Source organism: Acartia tonsa, chromosome 1 (assembly GCF_053477335.1).
Source record: "Acartia tonsa isolate MP-2025a chromosome 1, ASM5347733v1, whole genome shotgun sequence".
Lineage (NCBI taxonomy): Eukaryota > Metazoa > Arthropoda > Copepoda > Calanoida > Acartiidae > Acartia > Acartia tonsa.
In genome coordinates, this window is record NC_137260.1 from 17,971,627 (window position 1) to 17,997,187 (window position 25,561).

Consider the following 25,561-nt stretch of genomic DNA (forward strand, 5'->3'; position numbering starts at 1 on the left):
AATCTAGGAATCAATATAGCACCCCAATTAATAGACAAATCTTAATGAAACTTGATGGAAATAGATATGTAGAATATGAGCATATTCAATCCCTGATAATTTTAGTTGTCAGTCCTTAATAGGAAGTTTTCGTGATTTTAAAGGTTACCTATTTTATCATGTTTAATGTTTATTGTATGGCACTGCTCTGTAGAAAAAAATTTCCGATATCCATTCATAATTTTTAAGCTTCGCTACTTATGGATGTTGTCATCCTTGTTTTATAGATAACGTGGGTTATTTAAATTTCAAGTAAATTATTTTAAATTATTTTAAATAATTTTTCATTTTCAACATTTGTCAAGGTTAAGTTTTTAATCAATTGATTCTGCTCTCAATAAAATTGTGTAATTTGCTTCACCCAACAAGCATTTAATCATCAATTAAACAAAAAAATCCTTTTTTCAAACAAGACCCATCTTTCCAACAAATTTCTTTTTCAACACATAACATTTGTTTGCAGTTTCAGAGATCTACTAAAAAACCCTCATCATTTAGTTTGTAAAAAATATTTTATTTCTGAACATTTCTTTAAACTCAAATTAACTGTGTGCATTTGCAAATTTTTATAAAAAAAAACTTTTAAAACACAGTTAACATTTCAAAGGATTAAGCTTCTTTGATATTCAGGTTATCTTTTAACTCAAATCAATTGTTTGCATCATCAAATTATACTTCCAAAATTCTCAAATAAGTCAACATTTTATACCATGTAGTTTTCATTTCATGTTTCATCAAAAAAAATGTACACATTTTTTCACTTTTTTGGTTAATTCAAAAGAACACCAATTCTTCCTCCATCCTAAAACCTAAACAAAGCAGGATATCATAAAGATTAAAATTTTTCCCATCTCAGGAATAACTCCACCCATTTTTTTAACAGATTTCAAAATCCAAATCTCCACCCATAAACAACCAAGGACAAAGATAAATCCACAACCTTTTCATAACCCCCCCACTCCTCCCACTTTTTTGTCTCCTCCCAGTTTTTTTTTTCTGTCTCCGCCTTCAACTAAACTCACCATCCAAAACTCCGCCTATTTCCTAACCATCAAAAAAATTCCTCTAATAAAAACTATGCCCCGCCCCATAACTCAAACAAGGCCAAGAATTATTCCCTACTCCTCCTTTTTAAAAAACTAATGTTTTAATCTTTTATTTCAAACTTTTTCAGTAGTCATCTGTATTTTATGGTGATACCTAAGATTCAAAATAGTTTGTGACATTGTTCTATATAAATGTATGTTTAATATCTTTGATCATATTTGCTGTTATCTAATGTCTCATGCCTATATTTTTTTAGACAAAATGAATTGAAAATGATTGCTAAAATCGAAATATATCTTCATGTCTTAAAATAGTGTAATTTTTTTAAAATAGGTTGAAAAACATACTAACTTTAAAATAAGTTTTTAATCTAAATTATTTTCAACTTTTTCCAATCAAACATTTGTTTGTAAATAAAATTGCTTGTAAAACGTGTTGGTTACACAAAATTATGTGTTTTATCACCTGATTTTTATTTGTATTGAAAATTTGGGATCTAGTGCAGTTCCTGGTAACGATTATCTCCAAAAAAATCTTAGTTTTAAGGCTGCTAACTGCCAAACTGCTGTAAGTATATGTCATGCCGGCACACCGTTATATCTTATAAATAATCTGGAATAGCCAAGATTCAATAATGGACAGGAAGAAAAACTGTAAAATAAGTCTTTTCGCGGATGCTGTCTAAAATGGTGCAAAAAATGGGGACAAATTTAAAATCGTTTTGGCGTGTGACGTCATACCCCCATCTCTATTTTGTGCGAGTATAATCTACATGTTCCACCGTTTGGCCGTTAGCAGCCTTTAAAGTTTGTCGATTTTTGGAGATAATCGTTACCAGGAACAATTACCATAAACTGCACTAGATTCCAGGGAGTAAGGGAGGGGACAATGGGCAATTAATTCAATTTAAGAGTTTTCGCTAAAAGGCCGTGGAATCCAGATATATCCAGAAAATTTGAAGGAAATTGTAAAGAGAGTGTTAATAAAATTTAGAAAACTATAAAATAAAAATAAAGTTCCAAGAAAAAAAAGCATTCATTTGTAAATTAGATTATCATTACATCAGACTGACGTAACCATTCTGTAATTAATTACTAGAAAAATCTCCCTACTCGTTCAACCCATATTCCTAAAGTTTAAAATGCCACAAAAATTTAAGGGTTCTTAGATTGTTTATTACACAAATATCAAAGTAAAGTTTTTATCTATGAAATGATATTTTTTGGAGAAAGCAAATTTTTAAAACCAGCCATTTGTAAAGCAAAGTAATGTATATTAAATTACAGAAAACAACGAATTTTTTTATTATCATGATTATTTACTAATCCCGAAAACAGGGGCGTCCAAGCTTTTTATTTTGGGGGGGTAAAATTTTTTTAAGGGGGAGTAATTCGGTTTTGGGGGGGTAAAAAGGCGCGCGAAGCGCGCCTCAAATTTTTTTTACCCCCCCTGAAGTCTGTTGGCAGGGGTAAAATTTGTTTAACCCCCCAAATATTTACCCCCGGGGTAAAATTTTTGGGGGGGGTAATTTAAATTTTATCAAAAATTTAGTATATAATAAAATTTTTTTTGTTAGAGATTTTCTATTTTGGGGGCGTATTTACCCCCCCAAAATTGTTTGGGGGGGGTAAATACCCCCTCCTAAATGGTTGGGGGTGCCTACGGCACCCCCAGGGTAGGGGTAAATTTTAAATGGGGGGGGTAAAATGAAAAAAAATTTGGGGGTGCCTAAATTCGATTGGGGGGGGGGGTAATCGCCCCATTACCCCCCCCCCTTGGACGTCTATGCCCGAAAATCCAGTTTTTTTTTCAAATGAACGTTAATGTTCTTTTTTTTATAAAATAATGTTTTCTTCTGGTAATTATAAGCAGCTTGACTTTAGAATAGTATTTGATATATATATTTAACATATATTTTTGTGATTTTTATCCACATTGGGAAACTTTAATTAATTACTTTGTGTTTGAAAGTTTTCTTATATCCCTACAGCAATTAGATGTACACAAAACAATGAAAGCATTGAGTACATTTAAGAAAGGGGGGGGGGGCTGTAAGGTCAACCCACGAACTTAGATTTTAGTTTTGAAAAAAATATTACATGAAGAAAATTTGGGCGGGGTAATTTTTTTCATTAATTGGAAAATATTCTCTCCCAAAATAAATTTATGGGAAAAAAAGTAGAAATAGGAAATGTAAGCGAAAAAACAAATACATAAGCGTTCAAAAACGCTTACGTACAAGTGTTATTGTAGTTTAACTTCGCTACATTATAGTACATTTGATGAATGGCAGGCTTTTTGTGCTACAGTTGCAATTTTACCTTTTATAAGATAAATCAATTGCATTTTTCTGGTGAAAAAAATTAAACTTTTTTATTTGATTTACATTTTTAGTTACTTTTACTTTTTTAAGAGGAAAATTTTAAATCTTTCTACATATGCCCATGTTACAATGGATTTATTATTACTTGGATCTTAAACCAAATTATGATAAATGACAACCACCTCTCCCCATTAAACCTCTGTACCCCATCCAGTTTTGTCCAGGTTAGCAACCTAAATTTGCAACAATTTTTCCCCTGTCATAATATCCAATCATTTTACTACCTAATATAATGATGTAGTAAATTCTTGTCCATATGTTGTGTTTTACGAACAAAAGAACAGAAACGTATTAAGCGATGTTTTAGAGATAATTTTTTTTCAATTTAAGTTTTATACAAATGACCATGCAATGATTAGCCATACAGCTTAATAAACCAATGGTAGGCAAGCTTATTTGTAACATGTTTTCTTATAAGGTATCTATAATACAAAGTAGCTTGATGTCTGTCCGTCTGTCTGTCCGTCCGTCCCTTACGATCTCGGTAACCACTGAACCGATCGGATTCTACTCTTCAGGGAATAAACCTACTGGTCCTGTGGTGGTTTTGGGCTTTTTTCTTGGGGGTGGGACACCCCCAACCCACCCAACCCCCCCCCCAAAAAAAATCCCCCCCAATTTTTTGTTGTTGAAGATTTCCTTGGTTCTTTTTTTGCTGAAGATTTCCTTGGTCCTTTTACGAATTTCGCCAAAAAAAATTTTTGATCACCTCTTGGGGCAAAGCCCCTAGAGGCTAGGGGCGAAGCCGCTAGTGTAGTTTATAAAGTAGTAAGTTTTTTGTCTGAAAGTAGAAATTTAAATTTAGTTAAACGTTTAAGAGAAGCCTTTTTAATGTCTTGGGGTGGTTTTAGGATTTTTTCATGACCGATCCATTCCACCCCTAAAGCTAGAGGCGAAGCAATATTTGATGATAATTCGTAAAAAGAAAAATATGATTTTCTAAACCCCTCAATAAACCTAAACGATACTTGTATTTTAAGAACTTGTGCAGTCGGACGTAAAGTCATACTCTACTTATAGATTAGATTACTAAATTATAAATATACTGTATAATTATAAATCAATTAAGTATAACAATATCATACTATTTAATCCTTTGATTGGACGGGAGTTTATACATTAAATGCAACAAGTAAGTCTATATTATTAAAACGGAGATAGAATAAACATTTAACATTTATAGCCAAACTAGAAGAATGCTCTTCTAAAAAAAGTAAAAAAACACAGAAATACCGAATTTTTTAGGTCCTGATCTTATATTGATCGATGCCAAAAATTTAAATCATTATCTTCAAAAATTTAATTAAAAATTCAAAAGAACAGTTCAAACTCAATTCCAGTGTTTAGATTTCTTTTGCACTGTGTATACAATTAATTGAATGGAATAAGAATCAAGGGGGGAAACGGACATACAGACAAACCCTAATTATAAGGTAAAAACACAAATCAAATCACCAATAAACCGTTATTAGATGAGAAATTAGTAAATCTTATGGATTTATTTTCTTAGCAGGGGATAACATTATTAAGTAATAGAAACATTATGAAAGGAGTCATTTTTCGTTGTAAATTATTACTATACTAGCGGCTACGCCCCTAGAAGCCTCTAGGGGCATTTAAGGTATTAAGGGCAAAAGTCGACCTCATCCCATTTTAAATTAGAGTTTCAAAAGAGTAAAAAAATATTTTTTGGGGGAGGGGGGTGAAGACACCCTCCCCAAAAATAGTTTAAAACCTAACCAGGACCTATAAGAAGCTTCACTGTAAAGGAGAGAAATATCGGTTCAGCGGTTAGCGAGATCCTTCGGGACAGACAAAAAACACTTACTACTTTATATAATAGGATAGGATAATACGAAAGGCCTCTAAGGTACTTGAGGGAAACGAAGTGGGAAATCGACACTCCATTCCCTTTTTTAGTTTTTAAAAGAAAACAAATTTCGATGATTTCTCTAGAGAGAATTGATTTTAAGTGATGTAAAAAATTAAGGGAAATATTCCTGATTGCTAAAGAAATGATTCCAGTCAAAACAAAAAAAATTGCGCCTTAAAAGTGTTATACTCATCAAATGAACATGATACTACGACTTAACCGAATGTAAAATGGTTTCTAAATGACGGATATCACGTGTTCTGTCGACAATCCCATATCAGGGTACATGGCAGATTTACCACTAGCAAAACTACAGTGATAATACTGTCATAAACACAGTGATTTGATGTCATAAACACAGTTTTATTGTCAAATTCACACCTGCATTTTTAGGGGGTATGACAAAAATACATTTATTGCACTGTCATATTCACAGTTTGGCTGCTAATTATACACCTAAATATTGACAAAAATACATCCATTTAGTTTATGATTTGTCAATTATGCACCTACTTATTGACAAAAATACATCTATTAAATGTATACTTATTCAACAATAACATTTAATACATAATATAATACAGTTAGGAGGTTGAAAGCATGTTTATAAAAGCACAAATATAATCTATGATTATGGTTTTGTCCCTACAGAAAAGGTAATGTATAATTCTATTTTCCCCCTTTCCTGGTAATGATATCATAATGGCCAATATGATTTTTGTAATGTACCATTCCACTTTCAACTGTACCTAATGGTACATTCATGTTCATTGTTCACATACCAGTGTATTCATAAACATTGATATCCTTTATTAAATCAACATAATAGTATTGTATATAATATTTAAATGGGTGTCCCATAGTGCACTACGCTGTGGTTGGGAGAAACTGAGTTCAAGTCCTCACGTAGACTTTTCACTTGGTTGACAAATGCTGTCGCAATTCGTCAGATTATGATCACGCAACCTTCCCTTAAACATTACGTTTATTAGAGGGTCATAATCATATAACTTGGTTAAAATACTTGTATTAATGTAAAAATATTAAGGTGTATTTTTGTCATCAAAACTGTGAATTTGACAGCCTCATTGAATTTAATGGGTGTGAAAATGACAGTAAAACTGTGTTTATGACATAGTAAAGGTGTAATTTTGACAGTGGATAAAAAAAATATTGCCAAAAATACAGCTAAAAACGAAATTGACAAAAACACACCCACTTTTTGTCAAAAACACAGTGGTTGTATTTTGCTAGTGGTAAAAGTGACAGCAACCCCCATATCATGTTATGTCATGCCAAGACAAGTTTATATTTATTCCTTAATGATCCTGGTCAGGTAACTTTTCTTTATTTCATGTATGGTTCTACAAATTAGAAAAATTATTGAAGATTGTTTGTTGTGTGGCCCTAGCACAGCTACTATATAGTTACTGTATGAATGTCTGATTTAATATAAATTGAAATAAAAATCAATCTTATATTAAATTATTAGAAAATTTGGGTATAGTCCCTTTCGTAACATCGCACCTATATGGGGCGATTCAAATTTATATGTGCTATGGTAAACTTTTTGTATTGTAGCACCATCCAACCAATAATATCAAATATAGATTTGTTTTTAGTTTATATTAACTATCTGAATACAAACCAACCAAAAACATCATTTTTAAAAATGTGTTTTACGGAAAAATTAGGGAAAATTTAGAAATATCCCCATTCAAAATATATTTTGGGGTAGGGTACCTACCTCCAACCAACCAAGAGAAGAAAAAATACACCCACACCCTAGAGAAAAAATATTTTAATCATGTAAAGAAAACTAAGTAGCGGGTTTCATCGTATTTTCACATTAGCTTTTCTCCTATTTCTAGTCCCTTCGGGGGGCTCTAACCCTGCGGGGCAATCATTAACATTACCTATTACCTATCAAAAACTACCGTGAAAATACGAAAAGCGCCGCATCATTTTTTCCCATGATCCAAATAATTTTTGCTGTTTGTTTCTGTAATTTTAAGCTTGACTGTATAAACAGGAGTATTAAGAAAGCTGAATATTACCACCTAAATCACATCAATATTACATTTAATAGTCTTTTATATGCAACCTAATTACACTTTGATTGATATTTACCTATTTACTTGTCGTTCAAAGTTTTTTGTGTGATAAATTATGAATATAAAGACGTGACTTTTGTTAATGTTTTTTTTATTTTATTTATGACTCATTGTAAGATGTGTAACTACTCATTTATTATGGCATTTTCAGTCCGTTATTGGGTAAGTTAAAGTATTCAAAGATTCGGTTAAGTAACACCCAACAGACAAACAACCCTTTGATTGAACCACTTTTCACATGAATTTCTAGATATGCATAGTGACGAGTTGTGCTTGTTTTGAACAAGGCATTTCCAGTACTTTTACCATTTATGTCGCACATCTGATGTAAGAGCAGTATTAACAATTTTTAACGTCTATAGTTATGACGCTGTGTTGCGTCGAGATTTGATCACATTACCTCCATGACGACAAGCGTTTTTGCAGCGGTCTCCATATGCCCTTACTTTATAATAATGTTGTTCTACCAGTGCAGTGGAATGACATTAATTAGCTTATTGGATATATTCACACACAAATTTATACGTTTATCTTGAATGGCAGCGAAATAAATCACGTTTCTCCCCAAAACTTGTCTTACGGAAGAAATTTCAAAATTTATTATATAAAGTAGTAGTAAAGGGGGGTTTTAAGTTTTTATTTTATTTTTAGTCTTAAGCCTTAAGATGGTTTTAGGCTATTTTTCTGTACCTAGCATAAAACATATAGAAGCTCTTGTAAAGCCTATAACACAGTCTAAATAAAGAAAGTAAATTTCATAATTGAAATATTAATATTATAGGAAGATTTATCTCCATTGTCATATCCGCTTGTTCCTGGTAGGATATTGAATATTTTTACCTAAAATGTATTCATGTATATTGCAATATTGAATCATTAATCATGATAAATTTATGAAAGCAAAGGAAAAGGTTAAAATTTTGTTGATTTATTGAAAATTTATTTCATTGAATAAATAATTATAATTCTAGTGAACGTGTTCAAAGATTTCAACTTTTAAGATTCTTCAAGGAGGTAAAACGGATCTTTGACAAAGTAGCTTCGGACAAAGTAGAGTAGCTTCCGGACAAAGTAGAGTAGCTTCCGGACAAAGTAGAGTAGCTTCCAGACAAAGTAGAGTAGCTTCCGGACAAAGTAGAGTAGCTTCCGGACAAAGTAGAGTAGCTTCCAGACAAAGTAGAGTAGCTTCCGGATAAAGTAGAGTAGCTTCCGGACAAAGTAAAGTAGCTCCCGGACAAAGTAGCTTCCGGACAAAGTAGCTTCGGACAAAATAACTTCTAGGACAAAATAGCCTCAGGACATTTACTTAAGAAAAACATATATTGAGAGAGAGAAAGAGAATGAAAGAAATTGATATCAGAAAGACGGAGAAAAAGAGAGGGAAAAGAAGAATAAAAGAGGGAAAAAAGAAAATAAGGGAGAAAACAAAGAGAGAAAGAATAAGAAAAAAAACAAGGATGACAACATCCATAATTAGCGAAGAGAATATGGACAAGGAGATTTCAAGGGCATTTGTTAAAATCAAGAATGGGTTATTGGAGAAAAAATCACGAAATTAATTTTATCCACGAATTTTATGAAAATCGGACCAAAAATACCAAAGAAATGGGGAAATACGTAAAAAAAATCAAAAAAGATGCTTGTTCTTTTATGTTTAATCAAAGAAATCCCGTAGAACAACAGAAAATTTAATATTGATAGGTTGTCTTATTAACAAAAAAAATTTTAAAATAGGACCAAAAACGCCAAAGATACGGATAAAATGTGCAAAATAGCCCAAAACCTGCTAAAAAGCAGTCTGACCACTATGGATGTTTCTCTACTGAATGAACAAACTGGCCAATTATAAAGTCAATATTAACAAGTTAGATTGACCACAGAATTTTCCCTATAATAATATCCACGTATTATTCTATATCCATTGTTGGAAAAGTGTTCATAAGGAAAGTTGAAAATCCATAAAGTTTCATTAAAAATAAATCTAAAATTTATTTCAGACGGTTTTATTAAAATAAAAGAAAGAACAGATCTTACATAATAGATATTTTATTTACATATTATAAAAAGAATAACAAGCATAAAATCATTTCTATTATATACAGAATTTAATTAAAAATTACTTCTTTTGAGCGACCATTTTTAGTCAGAATTTTAAAAAACTTATCAAGTGAGAAATAAATAATATTAATAATATATTATTATTCAGAGACTTTGCATAGACTAGGTACAAACTAAGCTTTATCATGGACTAGATACAAAATAAATAATCATAGATAAGACACAAACTAAGCTTGAACATTTTCTAAAATTCCGCCTCATAATTCAGAAAATGGTCAAAATAAATTAATAGTTTAGCTTCAAGAAAAAAAAGGAATTTTTTTTTAAATTTAGTTCTAGATTCTAAAACTGTTAAAACGAAAAAAGAAAATATATTAAAATTTATTGCAAGGAATTCTTTATTTAAATTATCTTTTATAAAAATCAACAAAAATTAAGTTTTTAGAAAAGAAATTTAATCATTATCAAAAAGGTACAATTTTAGACCCATTCGTTATATTAAAATTTTATCATATTTATTTATATTTTTATTTAAAAAGGAGGGTTAAGCATATATATTTGTTTCCACATATAGAATTGTAGGGGAGCTTCGCACCATTTCACAACCTGAAAAAAAAACATTTCTCAATTTTTATGTAATAATACTCCTTTAACTATTTCTTTTTAAAATGAAGCTTTTCTATAGTTAGGGTGGCCCGCCTGTCCATATATCCGTACATAAATCCGTAAGTTGTAACGGTTAGCTCTTTTTCATACGTCCATTAAAGACATGCTGATTCTTACTTTTTGTATGATATAATTATCCTATTCATCTGATTTTTGTAATAATGATTCCTAGGACAACAAGGTCCAATATTATTAGTATCTTTAAAATCAAATCTTAAAAATGAAATACAGAATCCTGTTTTAGGCAATTTTTACAACAAATTTATCTACAATTTTGTTTAGACTTACAAATTAAGATACGATGCGAAAAATGACTATTATCAAGTTTTTCGTTGAAGACTTCAATGAAAAAATTATTTTGGACTAGCTGAAGTTATTGATTTTAACTTTAAATTCCTTATTTGTTGGTACTAACCAAATGATGGCCCAGGTTAACAAAAAAAAACATCTAAAACTAAAACTGCTTTTTTATCCAGTATAAGAAATATGGGCTAATAATAATGATTTAATTTATTCTTACGTATTATACTCATTACAATTATCCAGTCTTTATTCATATTAACCAACTAAATCGATTCATTAAAAATTAATGAGGATACATGCAAAATGTACAGTTACAAAAAACGCGCGTAGCATGTTCTATAATACTACACTTCCCCATATTTGTATTTAAGTTAAGCTTTATTTATCAACTATGTTTTATTCATGCTTTTAGGGAAACTATGTTTATTTAGTAGAAAATTCCAAAGTTGGAAATAAGCTTTCTATTTATTTGATATCAACGGATCTTAAGGGATAAGACAATGAACGATAAATTGATTCACAATGATGATAAACAAAATTAATCCTTCTGTAGATTAAAATTATTTGTTAAAAGGTTTGAATCTAACCAATCCAAATTCAATATAAGTGCCAGATGTTTTGAACCAACAAATAAGATAAAGTGGATATAAAACTTTGTAATTTTCAATTCAATAACCCCTCCCTCCATGGTTAAAGATGATTTTTTATTCATTAGTTTTTTATACTTCTTAACATAGGAAGTACAACTGTTTTATTTACAAAGCATACATATTCTTCTTTTCTTAATGTAGATCAATTCAGGTTAATTCTGATGCTTTGGTTTAATTAATTGCTAAATTAAGAAATTAAATAATAAAAATCCTCTATTAAAATCTACGTGTAAATAGTTAGATAGAGGTACAAACGACGAAGCCCAATCTGTACCACTTTTGCACTACTTTTGATTCCTGTGACGTATTATAAATGAAGGATTCTCCATCTCTTTTTTTAGGGGTTTTCTCTCCCACTTCTCCTCTCATCTCCCTCATTTATATGACGTCACATGAATCAAAAGTGGTACAGATTGGGCTTCGTCGTTTGTACCTCGACTATTATGCCTTATCATTATAGAAATCTGCATTACTTACAAGGCATGCGTGTACAGTGCTACGTCATATAGTGTATACAAATATATAGAACAAATAAAAAAAACAAGAGAATGATTATAATTAATGAATAATTATAGCGAGAAATTAGGTATTTAGGTAAATAAATAAGCTTAAATAGTGCAACTACTCTATATATTTCATGTTAATATTCTTTAATCTTTAATAATAGAAGAGATATTTTTACGGCGTTGGGACAAAAACCTGATGACATAAGACCAAATGGATGGACCTAGGGCCTGATGTGACAAAAGACTTATTTCCAGTACAATAACGTTATAATCAAATTCTAAAAATGTAAGTATGTCCTATAAACAGTATTCTTTATTTAAGCAGTTTTGAAACAAATCTATTTACAATTTTGTTTAGACATTTATATTCTGCTTATTCAGTTCTGACACTCTTTAAGTGTAAATCTTCGTTTGGCCTACCGTTTCAAAGCTTCGCTATTATAGATGTTATCTTTGTTTTATTAATACAGCGATTGTAAGATATTAACTAAATGAATTCTATATTTTTTATTTTCCATTATGTCTAATGCATATTTAAAATTTTAATGGAAAAACAGAGGAAAATAAATGTAAAAAATATGCATGCTTAATCATCTACAATTCTTATATTATTAGTTTAGTTATTTACTGGATCATATTATAGACAGCTTTCCGTAAATAGTAAAATAAAATAAAGGTTTTTACTCATTTAATGAAGTCCCAGGATAACACTAAATTGTCCATAATACGATACTACACATGATTACTTATTATAACTAAAAAACGGTTCTAATTCAGAAGATATTATTCGATTTCAAAGCCATACTGGAAATTAAATTTTTCTCTGAAGCTTAAAATTTCATTAACTACTGAACCGATTAAGTTCTCCAATTTAGAGAAGCTATATAGTAGATTTAAGACAATTCTATCTGTACATCAAATTCTTGGGATGGTTTAATAATTTGTTTCAAGAATTTGTCAAACTTTAATCGCAGGTTCTGAAAAGATATTGCATTAACTGGAATTTAAGTCTTTTAAGTCACCACTCAACATTACAAAGTAATTAAAGCTAGAATTTAAAAATTTTATGAAATTGTTTACCTGATGTTTAGTAATCTTGTTCCAGATCTTGTAAATCCTGCAAGGTAGCTGCCGACAAGTCCAGATCAACCTGTAATAGTTTATATTAAAAAAAGAACAATAAACTTTTAAAAGTATTTCTAAACTTTCCTGTAAAATACAACTCATTCAGACCTGAGATCTTTAGCTTCAGACAACACATAAAAACCTTACTATTCCATATCATATTATATGATATGTTTAATTCCACATATTTTATTAAATTTTTATTTCTATCTAAAATGTCGTCTTTGTTACCTGGTCAGGATCAGCTGTTTCCAGGTCAGCTGGGGACAGGGGCAGGTAGCTGGACATTGTCTGCATTACAGGGACACTTTCTTCTTCTTCTCCTTAATAGATAGATAAATTGATAGATAGATAAATAATTAGATAAATTGATAGATAAATAGATATTTAGTTAGATAAACAGATGAAAGATAGATAGATAGATAGGTAGATAGAAAGGCAGATAACAAATAAGAAAAAAGAACAAAAGTTTGAATTGATTTTCTTCCAAGATCAATAAAAAAAAACTAATCATTAAATGTTTTCCTAAAGTCAAACCTACACAAACTAAGTATTATCTCCAAATGCTATAGAAAAATTATTAAATTGCTTAAAATGAACGTCTTAGATTATAAAGATGCAACAATTGTTCCTAATAGACCATGGTATCACAAAGTTTTCAAGACAATTCTATACACCTTAAGTGTCAATGAGCATAATATAAACATCTTTCAAATATAAGCAAAGTCAATATTATTCCTTTCTGTCACAGATTTCCTCTTGGAAGGACTGAATTGATAGGATGATTCTAACATGCCTAAGATCTATCTATAGTGTAGAATTAGCTACCTGACATATCATGAGAACGCTTGCCAGTGCGGGGAAAGGGGATGAGCGACGCCTTCTTAAAGATTCTCCTCTTGTATGTGTCTGACGGAGATCTCAACAAACGGCGGTAAAACGCCGAATTGTCGGATCTTATCAAACGGCGGTTGAAAACGTCCTGTGTTTTATTGAATATTTAAGTATTTGGCTTAATAAATATGCATTCCATGCGCTGTAAAACCATGATTATTATATAGCATTGATATTCAAAACAATTATTAATAATGTAAAGTTTAAAGTTTATAGGAAGATTTTGCAAAATATTTTCTATATTCATTCCTGTGATCTGATCAAACGGCGGGCATAAGCATTGTCATCAGACCGTAAGAGTCGGCGATGGTAGGCATTATCGTTGCCAGCACGGGTCAACCGCCGGTAGTAGGAGGATTCCGGTTGGGCGCGAAGCAGTCGGCGGTGGAATGCGTTGGATTCGGGGATAGATCGTTTGTGGATGCTTTTCTCTCCGTCCTATTGCCAGATATTTAGTTTTTGCTTTACTGAGATAAAAATAGCCTTAAACCTACCCAGGTTCAGTACTAGGATACAAAGAAGGTTGTGAAAGTAGTTTTGAATGATGGACTGCTGTGATTTTGTGTAAAAAAGTACTAAGCATTTTCTTAAAGGACCAATTGAGCTATTCTAATATTAAACACTATCGGTTACGCCCCTAGAGGCCTCCAAGAGCACTTCTCGTGGTGAGGATAGGGGGAAAAGGAGGGAACTTTTACCCCCACCCCACCTTAAGTTTTAGTTTTAAATTTTTTTTGGATGGGGAGGATATTTTATACCTTGGGAGGGGGATGGTACACACCATCATAATAGTTATAAACCTTAATAGGATTTTTGACACGCATCATTGTAAAGGAAAACCATACCGGTTTGGTGGTTAGCGAGATCCTTTGGTACAGAGAGACATATATCCTGTTGCTTTTATATTAATGTTATCATCCTTTTTTTAAATCAATTTGATATCTGAACTTTCCTGTTCTTCTTCATTTTGAAGTTGTTGTTGTTTATGTTGTGGCGGTGGCGGCGGTTGGGACTCTTGTTGAAGAGTAGTTGTGCTTATTATGGCACTGGGGGCTGTGGCTTCCAATTCTTCATGGTCTAAATAATATATATTTCAAGTTACAGCTTTTTTTACTGTATTAATCTAGCAGAGGGCGGGGGAGGTCGGGTAAATAGCCTAAATCCACCCCAAGCCATCAATAAAACTTTCCTGAAAAGAATAACCCAGCATTTTACAAGTTCTTTAGTTTTGACAAAATAAAATCTTACTATTTTAATTTAATTGAAAATAGGGAAAAAGTGGCAATGAATATAATTACATACTGTAAATTGTATTTGTTTTTCTTTAAATCAAAAAAAAAAAAATTTTTTCAGATAAATAATTCTTAAAATACTTTGTTTATTGTCTCTTTGCAAACAATATATACTTTTGTTTTTGTCTATAATTAAATCTTTTGTTTTATTGAAAAAATAAAATCTTATTGTTAATTTAGGCATTTTTCTTGCAATTGTTTTTCATGACTCTTATGAACATAAAAAATGTAATCTGAATATAGTTTTTCTATTTTTAATGATTCGCTTACATGACGCTGTCATACTTGTTTTGTTAAACTTGCAATAAAATACTCTTCAAAGAATGGCAATTTACCTCAAAGTGGCTTGTCATGCAAAGAACGACCCCCCCTCCACCCTAACTCTCGCACCATTTTAAAATAAATTGAAAAATGGAAGGGTATTTTTTGTTTGTTTGTTTTTTACTTGAGGTCAGGTTTGGGTTATTTTAGGTACTAGATATAGGACACTGCAGTATGGGCTCCGCAGGGTTAAGGCCTCCTGCAGGGGTTAGTAAATGAAAAAAAAATACTCCCTACCCCCTTCTTTTCCATCAATTATTAAATAATAAAGAGGTTTTCAGTGCTCGATAGGCCCTTTAAGGAAAGGCATCATAAGAATTTGTTGCAATAGTATTGGTAAAAACTATTTCAACTATTTTGCATCCAACTTTGGTAACGAACAAACAGGTGTAGATCTTACCTTCAGATACAGGTACCAGCCAGGTGTTGGTAGACCTTACCTTCAGATACAGGTACCAGCCTGGTGTTGGTTGATATTACCTTCAGATTCAGGTACCAGCCAGGTGATGGTAGACCTTACCTTCAGATACAGGTACCAGCCAGGTGTTGGTAGATCTTACCTTCAGATACAGGTACCAGCCATTTGTTGGTATATCTTACCTTCAGATACAGGTACCAGCCAGGTGTTGGTAGATCTTACCTTCAGATACAGGTACCAGCCAGGTGTTGGTATATCTTACCTTCAGATACAGGTACCAGCCAGGTGTTGGTAGATCTTCCCGTCCTGGGGAAGGGTATGAGACCCCTCCCCTCCCGGCTATATCCCCCTGATCCAGATTTGGTATAGTAAAACTTCTGGTCCGATTGACATCCTGCAATCAATCAATAAATAAATCAAATAGGACAGTATATCAAAATTTTTGTCTTTTTATTAATAAGATCTATTGATTTCCATGATAATTAGGATAATCCCATTTAAGAGCTTTGTATTGGTTGTAAGAAGGTTTCATGCTATTTGTTTATATAATAAATCTAAGTAAAATTTTTGGTATTAGATAATTTTATCATAGTTGCATCTCATTTATTTCATTCTGAATATTGTTAGGTAAGGATTGCATTCTTAAAAATTATTTTGAAATATATATACAAACTCAATTCAATGATTGAGAGGATTGGTATAAATTTATTAATCTACACCACACACTTCCAACATTATATTTACAAACTATATTTTCATACACACTATTTAACACTGATTTTGATCCAAATATATCTTCAACTCCAATTTAAAAATTTGTTTAAAAAGTATCAGTTTAAATTTATTTATATTTGATTACTCAAAATTTGAATCTTGACAAAATTGATTTAGTTGCATTCATTTTAATAGGTATACACTACACATCTAGAACAAAAGAAAATAATTTTTTCTTGTTATTTATATGGCTCTAAGGACTTTTAAAACAAAGGTGTCCAAAAGGTTTATCTGATTATTTATGTGTCTAAAACACTTTTTTAAATAAATACACTTTTCTCACTTAATTATTTCATCTTGGGTGTTTAACTCTCAACAACAACAACCCTCTCCGCCTCCTTAAAATTAATGTAACTTTTTAATCAGCTTTGTTACCATTGAACTTAATCGTTCTTGTTGATAACCAAATGCAATCTAAGCTCAAGTTATTTTTGTAGGAAATAAAACTATCAGATAAAGCATGTTGTAAAAATATTAAAGGTACTTTATATGACAGATCTTGGATCATTCCTTAAAAATTTTACATTTGCTATATATAGTTTCTACGACTATTAAGTCAGGTGCATTTCAATTAAAATGATGGAAGATATAATGAATGATAATGACACTTATAATTATACAAAGTTAGGAGTTTTTAAGAAGGTTATGCAATCAAAATTTTCGTTATCTGTACTTTCCTTATAAAAAAGTAGCAAGATGTCTGTTTGTCTGATTGTGTGTACCGAAGGATCTCGCTAACCGATTGGGCTCTCCTTAACAGGGTAGCTTCTCATAGGTCCCGGGAAGGTTTATAACTATTTTGGGGGAGGGCACCACCACGCTCCCAAGAGAAATTGCCCCTAGAAAAAAAATAACCCCCCCCCAAAAAAAAATTCATGTTTTTAACAAAAATTAAAAATGGGTGGGGTGCAACCCCCCCCCCCAAAAAAAAAAAAAAAAAAATTCCTCCCCCCCAAAAAAAATATTTTTTTTCTACTTTTTCTTTTAAAATCTGAAGTAAGAAATTGGATTATCGAATTCGACTCTCCACTACTCAAGTGCCTAAAGAGGCCTCTAGGGGCGTAGCCGCTAGTACACATATATAGATGCTAAAATAAACTCCTTTCTAACTTGAAAATCCATTCACCACAGAACATGAAACATTTTCAAAATTTCAAGGATTTATACATTAAAAGCTTGGAAGATTTATTAAAAATTACTTTTTTAAGAATTGGACTCTGGTTGAGATGTAAATAAATGTTTTGTTCTCAACATTTTAAGCTGAAACATTTATTACAAAAATGTTTCTACTCAATGACTTTTTCTTTCCATTCATTAGAGGGGGATAGGGACTATCAAACCAGTTTTATCCTCTTTTTTAAAACCATTGTTTTTTGCTGTATTGACCTCATTTTATCACGTATTTTTTGTAATGTTGTGTATTACTGTCTAGTCAAATGCGCTTATTAAGTCAAACTGTTCTTGATTTTCACCAAATGAAATGTTCATAATTAAACCGTTACACACAACTTTATGGAAAATACGCAAAAAAATACCCCTTTATCCAAACCCCTTTGTATTTCTGTATGGGTATGTGTTATATTTAAATCTCCTAAATGGCAAGGATTTAAGCTTTACAGTAAGCAAGCTTTTTATGGTCTTAGAAAGGTGTAAGGTATTATCTCAAAATATTTGTAGTTAATGGTATGTTTTAAGTAAGAATTAGTTTAAAATTCATATAATTTAATATCTTTTATTTTCATTTTATTCAATTAAACCAAGTTTATTTTGTAGAATCATCTTCAAGAGCCCTGAAGTATATTATAAGAAAATGTATAAATACAAAGTAAATTACAGGGAAAAATACTTTTCCTTTTTAATTTTCAACACTTTTAAAACCACTTTCGAATCCAAGCCATTTGATTAAAATGTTTGGATTTCTTAAAAAATGTAAAAATTTTCTTACTAAAATTTGACCTCAGATGGGCTAGGTATGAGGTAGACTCGATGTTAAGGTGTCTATAGAAGCGTCATGGCATGCTCTACAAATAAATCAACACAACCTGGGGTATATCTCCCATATTTTAATTATTTGTACGAGTACAAAGTCTAAAAATTTACTCAAATAGAAATAAATAATTTGCAATTTTCCTTGTGATATTTTCAATACCTATCTAGATTTTTTCATTTTTAATATGTTGCAGTTTAAGGTCAAGTTCTGAAAACCAAATGATGTTGGTAAAGGTCATTTTTTTCAAAACAAGAATGATAATAGCAAAGCACCTTATTAGAAGAAGTTGTATATATCACAAAATAAACAATTTAAAATTCTTGTTTCATTATTCTGTATTATTTCTGTATTATTCTTGCATTTTTTCCCCTTTTTTAAATTTTAGTTTAAAAGGGGAAAAAATGTATTGGAGGGGCGTGAATTATTCTGGGAGGTTGACCATCCTCCAAAATAGTTTTAAAAAATACTTTTCCTAGATCTATGAAAAGCTATATTGTAAAGGAGAAGAATCTCTGTTGAGCGGTTAGCGAGATCCTTCGTTACAAATAGCGATACAGACGAACATCATATTACTTTTATACAAGGATATGTGTGCTACACTTAATATTTAAACAACCAATATACCAACTTTCATACCAGATTTGTTTTGCTTCTAATAACAAACTGCGTCATACATTTAAACAAATCAATTTTCCCTAATATAATAAGAAAAAATATATCAAATTGCAATACATTTTATATAAAAAAGCAAAGCTTCTCTATTACTTTACTGTAGTCTGTAGGTCTGATTATTTGGCTTTCTGGTCCAGAATATTTTTAAAAAATTAAGGACTTGAAATAAAATATCTCTAAAACTAAAAGGAAAATTAGTAGACTAAAAATTTCTTTTTTAATATTTCAATTACAATTAATTGAAATTGAATGTTCCACTTGTGTTAAATAAAACTTTCTTTAGAATTAGATAATCAAGCTTCTGTTCTTTATCTTAACCTTAGATAAACCCGGTAAACTATTTGTAAAAATCAGAAAATATACCATACTAAAAAGTAAGAAAATTTAAATTAATGCAAAGCCTCCCCCAATCGCAACATTTTTAAAAGCGAAGCTTTTATATAATTAGGTCGGTCCGTCCATCCGTACGTCTGAGACGGATAGCTTTTTTCGTTAATTTAGGCATGTTAGAATTGTCCTATCGATTTTTACTGTGTAAAAACAATCTTATTATTACTTTTTAACTTTTTGTAAATATTCTATTATATCTATCATAAGACTTTTTTGGTTTATTTTCACACCTTTCAGTATGATACTTTTTTTTATAAATCTTGACCAATTTTAAATGTTCCCCATGGGAGAGATAGAAAGATAAACGCAAGCTTTTTTAAAACTTATAGGTACTTGACAATTTTAGTGGCTAGCCTCCTACTTCTCAGGATAGCAGCTTTTTGCAAATTATCTACTCCCCTAACGTTTTTATCCCTGAAAATAGCCTGAAACCTCCTAATGACAAACCCAAAATTGGGACAGCGGAAAGTGTCATGTGCGACGTCATAGAAAAACGTTCAAAGAGGAAGGATGAGAGGAGATTTGGAAAAGGAAATCCATAAAAAGGAGATGGATAATAGACTCTTTATATGACGTCACACATGACACTTTCCACTGTCCCCAAAAGATTCTTAAAGATTTATAACCCATTTCTGATATCTAATATCGCTATGTTAATAATGTTAACCTGAGTTGATTGTGCTGATAACTAGACACCATACTACTGCAACAATTCTCATTACACAAGCTCTGTTCTCTGGTGCTCTGCTTGTCCTTGTCAAATGGCTTGTTGAGTTCAAACTGATGCTTTTAAATTCTTTTCTTTCTCTCTTGCTGGGATTATCCTGAGAAAAAATAAATATCAATTTATAAAAATAACGCTAAAGGACGTGGATAAATGTTTTGGAAAATAAATATAAAAAGTATAGAGATATAATGATTGATTAAAACCAGAAAAAAAACTAGTTCCGATGGTATTAATTGTCAAAACGTCTAAATTCTTGAATGGAAACGTTTTGAATTTTAGAAAAAAAATATGTCTATTAAACTATATATTAACCTATAATATATTTAACATATTTGTCAAAAATTAATAAGACATGTATATTGTTTTTAATAATACTTATTCTTTCTAAATAATTTTTTAAAAAGATTTCAAAATGTTAAATCATGATACTTTTTTAATAGATTTTTTTTCAACAAGAAATTTAAAGTAAAACGTTATTGACGTTTATACTATTTTTAACCTATTTTTTAATCATATATCAAAAATATACTATGACACCAGTAGAATCAGACTGCAGAGCCCAAATTTGAATTAAGTCCCCAATAAACTTTTTTGGGGGGATTTAAAAATTAATTTTATATGTTGCTGTGATCATTTTGACGGGAGCAAAAGCAACTTTTAGTTTGGGGTTAAATTGTTTCTTACAGAACAATTTTATATGATTCAGTTTATATCAATAAAATAATAAAAAAACTCTACTCTATTCGATGGAAATAATTTTTTTTCTAAAACAATCAATTTCAGTTAAAAATTTAACATAATACAATAAAACACATAATGCTAAAGTTAAACCAATAAGATTTCTTGTTTCATTTTAATTATTTATAATTTCCGAAAGAGTGTTTTCACAAAGTGACTTATTTACAATGTAGTTAAATAATTTTTATTTAATTAAAATGAAAAGAATGAAAACTATACACGTAAAAGATTCATACTTTTTAAAAATATTTTTTAAAAAATAAGTTTGAATAATCTTATTTTATATCATATTTGTATATGTGTCAAAAAAAATTTTGTTGTATTGCATAAACATTTGTTGACATCATGTCATCTTGTCATCAAATTTAACCCTTTACAGCCAATTTTTATGTGTTTAAAATAGGTGAACGAACACAAACATGTTAATGTTAATTCATTGGTATATTGTAATGATTTAACTTTTTAGTGAATTTTTATAGTAAAATCATAAGGCCTAATTTTACTATATACCAGAATTCAATATTTATGAAGCAAAACACTCTAAAAGCTACGAATTTTACCCTAGAAAAAAAAAGACCTTTTGCTTTGGTCAAAATGACCACGGCAACAGTAAAAATTAATATTTAAATCCCCCCAAAAAAGTTTATTGGGGACTTAATTCAAATTTAGGCTCTGCAGTCTGATTTTACTGGTGTCATAGTATATTTTTTATATACGTTTTAAAAATAGGTTAAAAACAGTTTAATGCAAATTTTATAAAAATAAGCTAAAATAAATTCTTTTCTTTCACAAAAGCGTCGCTTTATCATATTCAAACTTATTGGATTTCAAACTTATTTAAACTTACTGGATAATTATTTTAATTATATTTCAACGTACAATTTATAATCTGCATTAAAATAAATTATTTAAGAGTTGTTTTGATTTTTAAAGGCTAAGTTTTCTTAAAGATAGAGATATCTCTTATTGTTTATTTAGTCGCTAGAATTTTTCAATCGCTTTCAAACTTAGTATTGTAATTTCTGTAATGATATATAAGTTGAAAGGAATTTTAATGTTAGAGGGAGATTTGAAATCTGCATCAGATTTTAAGGATTTTTTATAAAATTCGTTTTTTGTATAATTCTTTATCTAAGAGCGGAAATACAATTTAAGTTCATAAATTTTGACCAATAGGATAGGTGGACTGGAAACTACCTGCGCTTTAATTGGTTGAATGGTGTGCGACACTTAAGCTTCTCCTATCAGAGCGCAGATAATTTTCAATCCACTAATCACAAATGTCAAGATTAATGAACTTAAATTGTATTTCCGCTTTTAGTTAAAGAATTATACAAAAAAACTAATTTTATAAAAAATCCTTAAAATTTGATACAGATTTCAAAACTCCCTCTAACATTAAAATTCTTTCCAACTTATATATCTTACTGTAACAGTTTGCAACAATTTAGAAAGCTTAGTAACTCTCTGATCTATGTCAATTTTTTAACATGATGAATTTTTTATATACAATTTTTATATTCTAATAATAATTTATGAAATAATGATTCCTAGTACGATTAGACACAATGTAAAAGAGAAGCATCTTTTAAAATGTCCTCATTAAGTATCCTTTTTATTTAATTCATGAAAATAAAATAAAAGAAATGTTTACTATTTTGCATAATAATCAAATATCAAGTTTTTGCTCTCTCTTACAGTTTTTATAAGTAACAAGATGTCAGTTTATCTCTCTGTTTGCCAAGGAATGCTTTTTATGAAATATCTATATTGCTTCTTTGCAGGTTTTAGCCTATTTTCTGAATGAGAATACATCGATTATAAAGTAATTATTATTTTCATTATTAATCGCAGGCACTATAAAAATAGGTCCTATCTTTACATTTACAAGTTACTGTCTGTACATTTGTAATATTTTCTCAATAATGACTGCTACTTTGAATTAAAAAACTGATAATTCTGATATATTATTAGAGAGGGAGGGGACATTCAACTGTAATTAAAAAACATTTTGGTACACGTTCTCTCATTCTTTAGCTTAAAAACTTTTGGTACGTTCGTTAAATCTTGATTGGTTGTTACAAACTTTCCAACCATTAGATTTAATGTATATATTTTGTTTATTTAATTTTGAGCGTAAATCAATTGTCTTTTTTAAGTAGTAAGATTTTTAAGTCTAAATCTTAGGATTTCAATAGCTACTGAACCGATTAAACTCTCCGTTTAAGGGAAACTTAGCATATGTTCTGGGGTGGTTTTAAACTATTTCATTATTCATATATTAAGACTTTGGATAGATTTAAGCTACTTTTCTTTCCATCATCGTTTCCCCTTCGAATCTAAGTGCTAGGGGCGCAGCTGCTAGTATGTACATATTATTTACTGTTAACAGTTTTTTTTCATCATAATTGAGGCGCTGCATTCTGAAGTATTATCATTGTTGTTATAATATTGATGAAAAAAAAGCTAGAGTCTCTTGTCTAGGTAATGATTCATCAACTCGATTCTCAGGGGAAATAATTTATTCAGACAGAAATTAGACTTAACTTATAATAGAGTAATCCAATAAATTTTCAACAACAATTAAAACATAGCGCAAAATTTTTTAAAAAATAATTAATAAATCATTTACGTGCCAAAATAGACTTACAAACTTTGTTGTAATGATGTACCTTATATTGTTTCAGGAATCCTAACACAAAGTTTGAAATGAATAGGACGATTCAAAAAAGCCAAAAAATAACTGCGAAAAATGAGTTAAAATTCAAGGAAATAGGATATACGGACATTTACGAACTTATTAACATTTAAAAAGTAATTTAAAGATTGTGCCTAGTTTTAAGCCATTTGAACAATTCACAAGCTGCTTCAAGATTATGTCTTTTTAGTTACAGAAATCCTCATCCAAGATTTTAATTGCAAAGTATGATTCTATCAAGCCTCAATTCAAGTTTTGAGCTTTATGTTATAGACGCAGAGACATACCCAAAATAAAAAAAAGATTTTGTTCAAAAAGTCTACAAAAACTTTAACGTTTGTTGAAAATCACGTTTGACCTTTTAAAAGCTTCTAAAAATACCCAAATGATTTTCTTTTTGTAGACGTTAAGTGTGGACTTTCTTTATTTAATTTTCTTTAAAACTAAGTATTTCACTTACTTAAACTATTTTTGTTTGGGAGGAATTTGGTAAAAATATATTTTTTCTAAACTTGCCTTGATCAAAATTAGTTTCTAACTATTGGCCGAGAATACAATACTTCTTCCTTTATATTTCATTTCTAATATCTTAAGATATGGTAGGGAGGGGGGAGGGATAAAGAAAACGAAGAAAAAAGGTTGGCTATGAGGAAGGGTGGTTCTGAAAAGGGAATGGGGAATGGTAAAAGGATTGAATGAAAGTATGCATGAGAAACATAAACTATTTGCGGTGCTCATTTAAAACAGAGAAAATAAGATTTAAAAGAAGCCATATGATTTGACCGACCAACAAAGCTTTTGGGCATATTCAAACATTAGCCCCTCCACCACAGTCTCATTATTATTAAACAAATTGATAATAAGTAGGGGTGGGTTTTTTATGTTTTAGGGAATTTTAGGAATAGACTCCTACGGATTAGAGCGCTTCCCAGATTTACATAGTATAAAACCAACCCCCCACCAAAAAAAATAGAAAATTTGGGGAAGGCGGTTCTTTGCTCACCAGGAACTTTTAGGAAAAGTATCAGCAGGACCTGTACCTCCGGAACTACCCAGTACATAATATAACCTATCATAACCTGACCCAAAGAGTTAAAAAAGAAAAACGAAAACCTATCACCATCCGCTTTTTCCAATTTCCAAATAATTGGGTTCTATACTCGACTAGGCACTTTAAAGGAAAAATAACCAGCTATTAAAACTTTCTTGTTGGTTTATACGAGAACTAACTGTTGCTCCTACGTCACACCATGTCTTATAATCCTCCGACAAGAAGAAACATCCAGAAACAGAGAAATTATCCACTATTCTCCGTCAAACTTGTTTTCTCTGGCGCTAACAATTTCTTGGGTTTCTATTTCTGTCCCTGCATTAGAAATTAAATCCTGTTGACTTCGGATACGATTTTATAATTATTTATTCATTTATTATTGATAAAAAATCTAGAAACAGAGAAATTATCCACCATTCTCCGTCAAACTTGTTTTCTCTGGCGCTAACAATTTCTTTGGGTTCTAATTAACATCCCCGCATTAGAAATTGTACCCTAGTTACTACAGATAAAATTTAGCATTCATTATTTGATAAGAAACTTACAGAAAAAGAGAAATTACCATTCTCCCTCAAACTGGCCCTAGCATTTTCTTGGGTTTCTAAATTTTGTCACTATCTATAATAGAAAGAAGCTTGATGTCTGTCTGTCCGTCTGTCCGTCCGTCCGTCTAAAGCTTAAGATCTTGGTAACCACTGAACCGATTAGATTCTACTGTTCAGGGTATATACCTATCGGTCCTGTGGTGATTTTAAGCTATTTTCTTGGGGGGTGGGACACCCCCAACTCCCCCAAAAATGAAAATTTCCTCCCCCCCAATTTTTTTTTTGCA

General features: G+C 30.6%; 1 protein-coding gene across 1 annotated transcript; it reads right to left on the reverse strand.

Annotated features, from left to right (window-relative positions):
* Positions 1-9,486: 9,486 nt before the first annotated feature.
* Positions 9,487-24,305, reverse strand: LOC145314092 (uncharacterized). The gene is made up of 9 exons (XM_080153857.1): positions 24,195-24,305; positions 20,183-20,339; positions 15,952-16,083; positions 14,609-14,735; positions 13,906-14,094; positions 13,593-13,744; positions 12,996-13,087; positions 12,720-12,789; positions 9,487-10,120 (listed from the first exon to the last, which is right to left on the reverse strand). The coding sequence occupies exons 2-8, from the start codon at positions 20,232-20,234 to the stop codon at positions 12,727-12,729; spliced, it is 807 nt and encodes a 268-aa protein (XP_080009983.1). The 5' UTR covers positions 20,235-20,339; positions 24,195-24,305; the 3' UTR covers positions 9,487-10,120; positions 12,720-12,726.
* Between the last annotated feature and the right edge of the window lie 1,256 nt (positions 24,306-25,561).